General features: G+C 37.1%; 1 protein-coding gene across 4 annotated transcripts in view; it reads left to right on the forward strand.

The window, feature by feature from the left end:
- RNF145 (ring finger protein 145) overlaps positions 1-13,794 on the forward strand; it is a 47,797-nt gene that overhangs the window by 14,465 nt on the left and 19,538 nt on the right. For all 4 annotated transcript variants that reach the window (XM_036239924.1, XM_036239927.1, XM_036239925.1 and 1 more), the window contains exon 4: positions 9,299-9,390. In XM_036239924.1, the coding sequence (XP_036095817.1) occupies positions 9,299-9,390 (92 nt within the window). The remainder of the gene's footprint in view (positions 1-9,298; positions 9,391-13,794) is intronic.

A 13,794-nucleotide genomic window follows, 5' to 3' on the forward strand; every position in this document is an offset into this window, starting at 1 on the left:
CTTAGAAATAGCATTTTTATAGGACTAGAATCAAATGGTTGATTTTTTAAAAAACTTTTCCCCAATTATAAAATAATACTGTTTACTATAGACAGTTTTGGGGAAACAAAAAAATTTAAAGGCAGTAATAATCTGAAATTATACCACCTGAAGATAGACCTATTAAAATTCTGGTATTTCCTTCCAGTTTTTTAATACTTTTCAGTTTTCACCACTGCATTGGATACAAAAAAGGGAAAAGAATTAATAGTCACTGACTCTTGGTCCTTCTTAGTATTTCATCTAGTTAATTCTCAAAGGCCTCAGAATGTTTCCCAGAAACTCATCTTCTCACATTCCAGGCCTCTGTTCCTATCTGATTGATTTCCTCTGCTGAAAATGGTACCTGGAGGGTGGTGACTTACTGTTTTGTCCAGGGTATGTCCTCACATGTAAAAGTTGCAAAATCCAGAGCTGCCAGAGTAGTGCTGCATATATTGTAATCCTCACAGTGTTTCAAGTCAAGCTGTGTTTTACTGTCAAGTGGAGACAATGACTTTTCTAATTTGGTGTTACACAAGTATGTCCCTGTGCCTTAGGCTCCTTCATGGGACCAACTTGGGCCTTCTGTAGCATTGTTTTCTACAGGTCCAAGGGCCAGTGCTGACACAAACAACATGCTGGCCTTTCCATTCCAGTTCCCACCTCAAACCCTGGACACAGTCTCTTCCTGTGGCTTTACCCAGACGCCTCTGAATCTTAGGCTCCAAGTAAACAGAAATTGTGCCTGTAGAATATAATGCAGTAAGTCACCCTTTAGGGTATAAGTGAATGCCAGGCCACCTAAGCATGCCACATCTTTTGGATAAATGGGTATGTGGTTGCATAGGTTCAGATTTCACAGTTCTTATTTACTAAGTAACCTTAGTGTCACTTATCAAAACTAGATCTCAGTTTTCCTCACTTGTAAATGGTGATAATATCTTAAAGGCTATTGTAAAGTTTTGGTAAGATAAAGCATGTGAAGCTCTTAGCCCAGTTTCTTTCTTTTCTTAATCCTCACCCAAGGATATTTTTCCATTTTTTGTTCAGATAAGAGTGGGAGAGAGAGAGAAACATCAGCGTGAGAGGGACACATAGAGTGGTTGCCTCCCAAATGACCCCAATCAGGGTGGGGGATGAATCGCAATCAAGGTGCAAGCCCTTGGCCGGGATTGAACCCACAACTCATTGGTTGGTAGGCCGATGCTCTAACTGCTGAGCAAAACCGCCCAGGGCTCTTAGCCCAATTTCTGACATACAATAAGTACTTAGTGAATTTAACTAACATTCTTTTCTTTTTCTTTAAAAATTCTTTTTCTTCTTTCTTACTCCTCACCCGAGGACATTTTTGCATTTATCTTCAGACAGAGCAGGAGGGAAAAAGGGAGGAAGAGAGAGAGAGAAACATCCACGTGAGAGAGACATATCAAGTGGTCACCACCCACACGACCCCAACTGAGTCCGGGGACAAACCGCAACCGAGGTACATGCCCTTAATGGGAATCAAACCCAGGTCTCTCCAGTCCACCGGCCCATGTTCCAACTTCTGAGCCAAACGGGCCAGGGCTAACTTTTTTTTTTAATCCTCGCCGGAGAATATTTTTCTATTTCTTTTCAGATAGAGGGGGACAGGGAGAGAGAGAAACATCGATGTGATAGAACCACATTGACAGGTTGCCTCCCTGACCAGGACTGGGGACAAACTGCAACAGAGGTATGTGCCCTTGATCAGAATTGAACCCGCGACTCTGGTCCGCGGGCTGACGTTCTAACCACTAAGCCAAACCAGCTGGGGCATTAACTGACATTCTTATGCTTGTTTTTATTACACAGCCTTGTCTTATGAGCTTTTTCCTCTGTCATTATTCTTTAAAAAATGATTTTTAAATGGAAGAATATTCCATGCTATGGCTATATGATGATAGTTATTTATCTTTTTTTAATCCTCACCCAAGGATATGTTTTTCATTGATTCCAGGAAGAGGGAGATAGAGAGAAACATCCCTGTGAGAGACATCGATCGGTTGCCTCACACATGTGTCCCAACCAGGGATCAAATGTGCAAACTGGGTATGTGCCCTGACTTGCAGCCCTTTGGTGCGTGGGACAATGCTCTAACCACTGAACAATACCGGCTAGGGCATGATAGCTTTTTCAAAGTTAATAGGATTTTGATGATGAATCAGAGAAATCTCAAAGTTGAAGGTAGAGCTATTAAAATGATTGCTTTGGTAGTTATTCTAATTCTAGATGAAGAAACAATGAACTTTCCCTTTCTCTCGTGGTTATTCAGTTTCCATGTGGTTTGGTATAGTGGTGTCTGAATACAGTATTTTTATCTACAGTATTACCAGCCAGGCTTTTTAAGGGAGGTCAGAATTCTGTTATGTAAAGATAAAGGGTCAGCTGTAAAGAAAAGCCTTTTTCTCATCATTCTTGTGGCAGTTTTGACTTCTTAGTTTACATAGGAATGCTTTTTCTGATGTTCAAAATTTGTTTCCATTATTAGAAAATTCAAACTTATTTTAAACAGTAAAATAATTGTAATGAAATTATACAGTGTACAAAAATATTTTCTGTTCTTCATTTCATTTTGGTCTTTATTATAATCCTTTGAGATTTACAGATTAAAAAACTGAAGTGGAGCCCAGTCCAGTGTGGCTCAGTACATCAACCTGTACACCAAAAGGTTGTAGATTCGATTCCCAGTGAAGGGCATATACATGGGTTGCAGGTTTGATCTCAGGCCCAGGTCTGGGCACATGTGGAAGACAACCAATTGATGTGTCCCTCTCACATCGATCGTTCTCTCCCTCCACCTCTCCCTCCTTCCACTCTCTCTAAAAAAAATCAATGGAAAAAATATCCTCCAGTGAGGATTCACACACACATACTCACATACACACAACCTGAAGTGAACAAGCAGAAAGGGACGATCCCGGACTTTAACTTAGCTCCAGATTTTCTGATTCTTAGTTCAGTTCTCTTAGGGTGGCAGGATGGTCAGTGGAAAGAAAATTAGTTTTAGAATCAGACTGGGTATGAAGTTGTTTTACTACCGAGTAAATACTATATTACCTTGGCAAGTTGCTTCTTTGAAACTAAAGACTTCCCATCTTATGGAGTTAGTTTTGATATTAACAAATTTTAAGGGATGGCATATTTTAGTATTTGTCCTCTTACTATAATTTACAGTACATGATGTTGTCTCACAGAAGGTTAGCAAAGATGTGTTACTGAATTATTCATAACCTGTCACATTTAATAAATAGGCTCAAATGTGTCACATGTATAAAACATTAAGGCTGAAGTTCTTAGTTTTTAAAAGCACAATGGTTCAGATTTCATGTGGCAGTTTTATAACCAAGTGTCTTTTAAAAACAATAATAGCTCTACTGAGATAAACTTCATATACCTATTTAAAATATATGGTTCCATGGATTTTCATATATTTACAGAATTGCAAACATCACCACAGTTGATTTTTAGAACCTTTTCATCACTGCAAAAAGAAAACTTGTACTCAGCAGTCACTCTCCATTCTTCCCCCGCAGCGCTAGGCAACTGTGAAGTCTGTTTTCTATCTCCCTGGATTGGCCTATTGTGGATGGACGTTTTATTCAGACGTTCTTTGCGCCTGGCTTTTTTCACTTCCATGTTTTCAAGGTTCATCCATGGTGTAGCATGTATCATTTTATTTTTCTGTCCAAATTGTATTCTGTTTTATGAATAGACCACGTTTTGTTTGTCCATTCACTAATGGATATTTGGCTATTATGTAATGCTGTAAACATTCGTGGTGTTTGTGTGGACATAATTTTTTTCTGGGGCATATACCTTGGAGTGGAATTTTTATATGATATCTATATTTAACCCTTTGAGGTACTGCCAGACTATTCCTAAAGTGGCTGTGCTATTTTCCATTTCCATCAGCAACATATGATGTTTTCAGTTTCTCCATATTCTTGTCAACACTTGCTGATGTCTTTTTTTAGTATAGCCATCATAGTTAGCATGAAGTGATATTTCCCTGTGGTTCTGATTTGCATTTTCTTGATGGCTAATGAGTTGAGCATCTTTTCATGTGAATCTTCTTTGGAGAAATGTTTATTCAGATCCTTTTGTCCATTATTTAATGGGGTTATCTTTTAAAAAATTGAGTTGTAGGAATTTTTACATATTCTAGATACAAGTCCCTTATTTATTATATGATTTACAAATATTTTCCACCATTACTTTGGTCTAGCTATATCAAGGTAGAGTGTAGTATGGTTCTGAGAAGAAGAATCACACTACTTGGATAATTTAAATAATTAATTTGGTACTTCAGAAAATGGCTACATTTGCAAATATTAATTTCTTAAATTGAAAATTTAATAAACTCTTGAAAAGTTGAATCTGTTTTCCCTAAATACATGGAATCACATAATGAAGCTGATTATCCTTAAGTGAATAAACTGTGTAGAATATGTCTATAGAATGGATATAGCTTGTAGTTAAGAAGAATTAAACTTTAGAAAATCCATGGGCTCAAGTGGTATAGTATGAACATTTAATATTAATATTCAATTTGAACTCATTAGAATTTGATACAAATCTTAAAATTACTAAACTATACTTTTAATTTTGAGCGATGTATGGAATATATTTTAAAGTACCACTCCTACTTTAAAATTGACACTATCCAGTTCTAAGGAGGAAAAAAAAACTTCAGTTGACATGACCATTCATATGGGGGGTGTGGTCATGGTTCAGATCCACAGTTCCTTGTTTTTCTCTAAATTTTAAAACTACAGTACCCTTAAATGTCTTGTTAGATTTTTGAACCAACATATTACTTTTCTATGTGTATGACTTGAATTAAGAGCCTGTGGGTTTCAAAAAATGAAAGTATACTTTTTCCTTACTGGTCTTAGGTGTATAAATATGGTTTCAAATGTAAAATTTTCCCAAGAGTTATTTATGTGTAAAATACAGGTAAGTAGCTCTCCATCTTATGAAAGCGTGTATACTTCTAAGCTGTAGATGAGGGTTTCTGTATTGGGGAACTATTAGCATTTTGAGTTGGGCCACTCTTTGCTGTGAGAGGCAGTTCTGTGCATTATGAGATGTTAACAACACCCAGCCTCTCCTCACTAGATTGCAGAGCACCCCCTCCCCAGCAGTTGTGAAATCAAAAAGTGTCCCTGATAGCTAAATATTTTCTCCTGGGAAACAAAATTTTCCTTGGTTGAGAACCGTTGCTGTTAGGTTACAGAATTGTTCAAATGTTTTGTTACTATATATTCAACTTTTAATTATGACAGGAATAAAATGGACTCATTTCAATGTTTGATGTTTTCTTCTTTTGAACGTTATCGGATCTAGGCACTAAATATTTAGTGGGAGGTTGGAAGGATGCTGAAAAAAGAAGCAGGGTGGCAGGGTGGTAGAGATGACTTAAATAATTAAACCTTGTCCCGGCCCCTGTTGGGGTCGTGTGAGTGGCAACCAGTTGATGTGTCTCTCTCACATCGATGTTTCTCTCTCTCTCTTCCTCTCTCCCTCCTGCTCTATGTGAAGATAAATGGGAAAATGTCCTCAGGTGAGGATAAAAAAGGAAAAGAAAAAAGAAATAATTAAATCCTGGGTAAATGAACTATTCCATTGCTAGCACAGTGCTTAGGGTATAGGTCCTCAAATCCAGGTGTTTGAACACCTTAGTATCTGGGATCTCTGAGATTGAGAGAGCTAGTGGGAGGAATCTGCTTAATGCCAGGGTGTTATCATTATGGCCTAAAGGCTGATTATTATTCTGGTGTGCACACCTCCCTTGGTGTCCTATAATCTCAACAAATCACAAAGTAATGAATATTTGGAGAGTGAAAAAGAACTAAAAAATATCATTAAAAGGATTAGAAAGTTAAGAGGAGGCTTAAAAAAAAACACAAAGGAATATAGGGAAGAATAAAAGAAAAGGCAACAGTTACATTAAAATCTTTTATAATAACCCTATAATGAAAGGTAAAATAAGTGATATTTAAAATAAAAGACAAAAGGCAGAACTAGTTAAACAAAAAAGATTATACAAGTGGAGATAATAAAAGATATAATTTTTAAATAAAGCTGTGAACTTATAAAATTGTTAGAAACTTTAAAGCACCTCACAACATTCTATATCTTTTTTATAGCACTTACCACAATTGTAATTAAGTAATTGTCAGGATGGGTATTTAATGTATGTTTTTCCTCCTGTTTGTAAGCTTCAAGCTAACGAAAATTATGTCTTGTCTATTGTAGTATTCCCAGAGCCTCACAGTGTGCTGTCAACATATTATGTTCAGTAAATTCTTTTTGAGTTAATGAATATAGAATATTAATTTTCCTTAGAAGTTTTATTTTGTAAATTAGAATATAAGGTAAGAGACTCTGAAGATTAAAGACAAGGAAGCTTTAAAACAGAGGGTAAACCAGAGTGGGCTACGAAATAATACAAAACAGTTAACAAATGTCTTAGCATAAGAAATTCTGGAGCAATATTATTTGCTGAGTTATATTTTAAAATATCAGTAATATGACAAAAGCAAACAAAGCAAAGAAAATGGGACAGGGAACACCGTTCTGTAGTCTTCTCCCTTCTGCCCTCATGAGAGAGCTCCTGGAGAGTGGGCCCTTTGGGGGCATCTTTTGGCTTTTCTCCTTGGGGATAGTACTTTTGTAGGCTCCCCACTCCCCTCTTTTTTTATTAAGGTGAAAGTCACATGACAAAATTAACCTCTTAAAATGAACAATTCAGTGGTATACAGTACATTCATAATATTGTGCAGCCATAACCATGATCTAATTCCAAAACATTTTTATCACCCCAAAATAAAACCCAATACCTTTTATTATTATTTTTCTTTATTGATACTAGAGAGAGAGAGAGAGGAAGGAAGAGGGAGAGAGAGATAGAAGCATTAATGAGAGAGAACATTGATTGGCCACCTCCTGCATGGCCCCCACCAGGGATTGGGCCCACAACCTGGGCATGGGATCAAACCGGCAACCTCTTAGTGCATGGGTCAATGCTCAAAAACTGAGCCACACTGGCCAGGCTAAAACTCAATACCTTTAAGTGGTCATTTTCATTTCCCCTAACCCCAACAACCCCTGGCAAGCACTAATAATCTGCTTTCTGTCTTTGTGGGTTTTCCCTGGCCTCTTTTTAAACTGGATCTATTTCAGAGGGATATGCTATGCCCTAAAATAAATTATTTGGCTTTAGAGGCCTACATAGTACTGGGACAAAGAGTTAGATCTCTTTTAATTATAAAATTTTTTTTTAATAGCTTCTTCAAAGACTTCATAAATGTAAGTGGTATTTATATGTGCATTTTATTTTTTCTTTATTATTGAACATATTACAGATGTCCCTCTTTTTATTGATTTTAGAGGAAGGGAGAGAGGGAAAAAGAAAAACATCGATGTTTAATGTGAGAGAGAAACATCGATAGGCACAGGGAACAAACTGAAACCCAAGCACATACCCTGACCAGTAATTGAACTGGCAACTCTTCCGTGCATGGGACAACGTTCCACCAACTGTGCCACACTGGGCGGTGCAGCACTGGATAGTTTTTTGTTGTGGGGACATTGTTGTCCTGTGCACTGTAGAATGTTTTGGCAGCATCTTGTCCTAGGTTCCAGGAGCATCCCCAACCCTCTTCCAACTTGTGATAACTAGAAATGTCTCCAGACATGGCAAAATGTCCCTTCAGGGGCAAAATCACCCCTGGCTGACAACCACTGCATTAAAATTATTCCTCTTGCCCTGGCCAGTGTGGCTAAGTCGTTTGGAGCATAGTCCTGTACACCAAAAGGTGGCAGATTTGATACCTGGGCAGGTTTCATACCTAGGTTGTGGGTTTGACACCCCCCCCCCCCCCGGGTCAGGGCGTGTATGGGAGGCAGCCAATTGATGTGTCTCTCACATCAGTGTTTTTCCCCCACAACCCGAGCCCCTTCCTCTCTAAAAAACAAACCAAAAAAAAAAACACATGTCCTTGGATGAGGATTAAAAGAGTAAAAAAAAAAAAAATTATTCCACTTGAGAATTGGGCTTTCTCTTTCAGCAGAAAGACACTATTAATACATTATTTCTTAGACATGACTGTCATACAGTGATAGAGGAGAGTTGCTAAGTCATCCATGAAGCTTAATCATTGATTTTTAGAATTGTTCCCCAAACTGCTCCTACTCTTAAAAATTTGTTATTTGAGTTTTTAATTTTGAATTTTGGCAGTACTCTTCTTGCTGATTATGTAAGGGTCATTTCTTGTTTGGCTAGTATGCTAAAGGAATTCAACTTGAATGCCTAATAGGAAGTAATTTCATGGAAAAAGTAAATACAGCCATATGAGTTTGTTCAGAAATACTTGCAACATTCAAATTGTTTTGAAATACAGTGAATAAAGCATTCATCAATTGAAGAAAAGAGAAAGAACTTTTAAACAAAATTTCCCACTTTGATGTCAAAAGAACTTAACCATCTTCTAGTGTTACCACTTAACTTCTCGATAATAAATTGTCACTTTCTGTGTTTCCCACCTATGCCCTAAAAGTATTTTTCTCAGAGTGTAAAGGTTCCTTGGCTACTATGTAAATCTTGTTGTTTCTTACTAATCACATGTTAAATGAGTTACATTTAAAAAGAAATATTTGATTTGATATAAGATTTGTTTCAAAATAAATTTATAGCCTATTTAAATTCGCTATACAGGTGAAAGGGACATCTTTTAAGGGTTGTTCTCTTATCTAGAAAATAACCCTTAGTTTTCTAACTAGTTTGAGATTTTTACCTGTAATTAATTAAGTGTAGCTAGGGACAAAACTTTGGGGAAAATAAGACTGGGTGGATAGAGGGAGAGAGCCAAAAGAGGAAATAGTTAGTGTAATGTTACTGGATATTATTAACTAGTAGGGTAGAGAGATGATGCCTCAACTGGCTTTTTACTGGGCGTAAAGTATTTTATAAGGTCATGGGAAGAAAGAAAATCCCACACAGTGGAGCTTTGGCTGTCTTCTCTGCATAGCACAATTCAGTTTCTCCAAGTACTGTTTCCAGTGCTTGGAAGCACGAGATGAAGGCCATCCCTGTATAATTTGTTATACCTAAATTTTTTCTTAATATAAATGTGGGGGAAAGGTGTTCTTAACAGATTATGCATTTATAAGAATGCTGTGTGCTTTAGCTGCTTCTGTACCCCAGCTGCCCTTGGAATATATCTAACTGGTTCTTATCATTTTACTTATTTAGGGACTACGTTAGAAGTGAACTGGAGTCTGCCTATGAAGGACCAATGTATTTAGAACCTCTCTCCATGAATCGATTTACCACAGCCTTAATAGGTAAGTACTAGAAGAGAATTAAAAGTATAAGTAGGAGCCAACCAGTTTTACTATCTTATAAATTTGGAGCATAATTACTACAAAAACAGTTGGAAAACTCAGTGACTCTTTTAAATGCAACCATTGTTAAATGTTCCATTTTCTTAGTGTCTTTTCCCCATGCATTGATGTTTTTTATTTTATAATCATACATTCCCTACAGTTGCTTATGATTTTTAGTGGTATTTTAAGTATATGGGAAGATTAATAAAGCTAATTTGACTTTGTAAGATTAAAATGAAATACATAATTTCCTAAAAGTTATTTGTTACTGTTGAAAGCCATCACCCTATAGTCAAAAATAAATTGCCAGGAACATCAAGAGCTTGAGATATGATTGAAATATTTAGGTAGTAGAATATAAAAATAGAAGTGTTGGCTAAGGCCCTCAAACCATATGGATAACAGTATAAAGTGAGGTACCAAACCCTCCCATGCCAGAGTTGCAGAAAAGGAAGTGAGAGAAAACCTGTTTATTCCTCTTAATCTCACCCATACAGGTGTTACAAAGTCCAATGTTGGAGATTGAAGGAGGATTTCTTTAGAGAGAACTGTTTTTTCTGAAATACCTCCACATCTCTTTACATCTAGAGAATTCAGTGGTGAACCTTTTAAAGAATCACATGTCTTCTGTGGTTTATGGGTGTCAGGGCATTCAGGATACTGGTGTCCGACCAAGCCTTAAAAATCTAAAGGTGCATCATTCAACTAGCCACACGTGGCTACTGAGCACTTGAAACTTGGCTAGACCACATTCAGAAATACCATAAGTGTAAAACACATCCAGTTTTTAAGACTTTGTATGAAAAGGATACAGAATGTCTTGTTCATTTTTTAAAATATAGATTTGAAGGTCTATATGATATTTGGGAGATGTTATATTAAATAAAATATATTGTTAATTCATTTCACCTGTTATTTTTAACTTTCTGAAATGAGGCTACCAGAAAATTAAAAATTACATATGTGCCTCATATAATAATTCCAATCTAATAAAAGGCCAGCAGAGGAGTGGCTGGCTGTTGAATTTTCTGAGTGTGGAGTGAGAATGACTTGTGGGGTTCTCTGCCTCTTCTGATCTGTTCAGAGTGGACAAAGGATGTTAGTTTCCTGTGGACTACATGAAGGGATTTTCTTAGGTCCTTCCAGGAGGGCCCTCTAGAAGGATGAAAAGACCCCAATAGGGATTGAACTTCCAGATTCCCTGCAGCTGAGGAAAGAACCAAAAAACAGCCAGAGGAAGGTACATGACAAGCACCAGGGGTACTGCAGATGAGATTCACAGTGCTGGGGACAATCTCAGAAAAACCCATTAAATTTCCCAGGAGAAAGAGCAGTTTTACATTTCCCTCAATTCCAAGGAGCACCAACACCATATCACTGTCAGAGTACACTTGAGTAAGAATTTTCTACTTTCCTCTCTTTCCTTCCCTGCCTGTTTCAGTCCTGGGTAAGTCAGAAGAGAGATGATGCTGGCAAAGAAAGAGGGAGAAGCCTGCCATACCTGCTCCACCCCAATGCAGGAGGCCTGGGCCAGAGTAAGGGGAGAGCCTCAACTTTAAATCAGTTTCAAAATTTTGTTTATTATTAGATTGAGTCTGTGTAAGTTATGGGACTTACTTTAGAGGTAGGAGAACACTAATCTTCAGAATGGGCTTAAAAAGACAGTAGGAGACAAAGATAATGGTACTCTATGGGTATATCCTATGAGTTGGTATAGTTAGTAATGCTAACATTCAAGAGTGAGAATATTTGCTAGGTTAGAAAATATTCAGTGGCTATAATAGTCTATACTCAACTAAGATTCAATTAATTAGAAATAAAATCCATAAACTATTAATAAGTATCATGTTTTATTCTGACTTTGATTTTAAAGTAACTTTCTTTTTCTTCCATTTTACTAATGAGTTTTAAAAATATATATGTTTTTATTGATTTTTAAAGAAAGAAAAGGGAGAGGGAGAGAAACATAGAAACATCGATGAGAGAGAAACATCTGCCTCCTACATGCCCCCTGCTAGGGATCTAGCCCACAACCTGGGCATGTACCCTGACTGGGAATGGAACCCAGTGACCTTTTGGTGCATGGAGCAGTGCTCAACCAACTGAACCACACCAGCCAGGGCTCACCAGTGAGCTTTCACTGAAAAACTAAGTAATTTGAATATGTCATCATTTTTTTGGGTTGCAGATTTCTTGGAGATATTTCTAATAGTGGAATTCTGAAATACAAAGAGTACATTAAGATTTTGATTTATTCAGACTTACTAGTTGAAATAGGCAGGTCTTAATAAACAACTTCCTGTTCTTTTGGACCTACAGGAGAGATTTCCACTAACAATATGACTCCTTCCTCCTTTCGCCTAAATAGGAGGAGGAGTCTTCTCTCAGAATTGTAGCACATGAGTCATATCTTCTATGAAAGAAGATGAATGAAGCCTCTAACCCTGGGCTGAGTACTGCATGGGCTGGCAGAAGCTAATGGGAACATTCAAAGCCTAGAGGAAGTTTATAAATCATGCTGAACAAGGAAATTAGAATGTCATAGCTATGAGCACAGTGAAAGTAGCTTTGCCAGAAAGAAAATTCCTGATTATTCCTAGTATTTTAAAGCATTTCCTTAAAAGTCAGGAAATGCCCCAATTTTATGATGAAAATCAGCTCTCTCCTGTACCACTCTTCTCCACTCTCAGGTCTCATTCCTGCTGTTTTCTCTTTTGTCCCTTTCTGGAAATCCTGTTAATTGGATAAGGTTTCTCCTACATTGAGTCCCTAACTTTTTTACCCTTCTATTTCCCTTTTCTTTCTTTTCCCCCTTCTTTTTGCTTTACTTTCTGTAATTTCCTAATTTATCCTTTTCAACACTTGTATTTTCTAGTTACATATTTTTAATATCTAGGAGCTTGTTTTCATTAAGTACTTCTTTTTACTATGACAGTCTTTTTTATTTCTTAAATGTATTATTTGTCTCTTTGAAGCTTTCTTTTGTTCCTTGCAGTTTCTCCATTTCCTATGAGATTCTTTTTTTCTTTTTTTTTTTAAATTATTTGTTTTTGTTAATCCTCACCCAAGGATATTTTTCCATTTATCTTCAGATAGAGTGGGAGGAAGAGAGAGAGGGGGAGAGAGAAAACCATCCGTGTGAGAGGGACACACCAACTGGTTGCCTCCCGCACGACCCCTACTAGGGCTGGGGACCAACCACAACTGAGGTACGTGCCCTTGACCGGAATCAAATCTGCGACTCCTTGGTTCTCAGGCCGACGCTGTACCACTGAGCCAAACCGGCCAGGGCTGAGATCCTTGTTCTGTTTGTTTTGGTCTTTGTTTTTCATAGAACAGCAGTGTTTCTCAAACTTGGATTGGAATCACCTGGTTATTTATTTATTTATTTTTTTAATCCTCACCCGAGGACATTTTTCCATTTTTTGTTCAGATAGAATGGGAGAGAGAGAGAGAGAAATATTGATGTGAAAGGGACATATCGAGTGGCTGCCACCCACACTACCAACCAGGGCCAGGGACAAACTGCAACCGAGGTATGTGCCCTTAGCGGAAACTGAATCCGGCTCTCTCCGGACCGCAGGCCGACGCTCTAACCGCTGAGCCAAACCGGCCAGGGCATAATTATGAAATCTTTAAAAACAGCCAAATGCTAATATTATGTCATACATTCAGTGTAATACCATACAACTAAAAAATCCCCAAAACCCATGTAGATATATTTATTAGAATGGAGAGATATATGCATAATATATATTAAATGAAATGAGCCTATTATAAAACATTATGTATACTACATATCTCCTTTGCATAAAACATTGTGTGTACTCATGTGCATGGAATACATCTGAAAAGGTAACAAATAATTTGAATAGCTAACTTTTGCTGAGCACTTACTAGGTTTCAAATGCAATGCTAAGGCTTAACATGGAGCACTTCATTTAATGGACCCAAGATATCAGCAGTGCTACCCTTGGGGGATTTTTATTTTCTTTTTACTTTTCTATATTTTTTGACTTTTCTATAATGATTATGTATAATCCTCTTTGAGAATTTGTTGCTTAAGCTTTTTTGTTTTAGCTTTAATTATTGAGTCATTTGAGAAGGCTTGCATGGTCCTGTAAATGCAATTAAAGATCAAAAACTTCAGAATAAATCTTGTCACAGTATAATCTTGGACCAAGTAACTGTATTTGAATTTTATGTTTTCCCCTATAGACAAGGAGAGTTAAATACTGAGCACCTTTGTAAAAGGAGCTATATGTACAATAGCAGTAACTGAATTATACTGTTGAATTAGACTTTTTAAAAACTTTCTTCATATTACACATGTCATCTGGAATGTGATGAAGACCAGTGGGT

Source organism: Molossus molossus, unplaced genomic scaffold (assembly GCF_014108415.1).
Source record: "Molossus molossus isolate mMolMol1 unplaced genomic scaffold, mMolMol1.p scaffold_m16_p_4, whole genome shotgun sequence".
Lineage (NCBI taxonomy): Eukaryota > Metazoa > Chordata > Mammalia > Chiroptera > Molossidae > Molossus > Molossus molossus.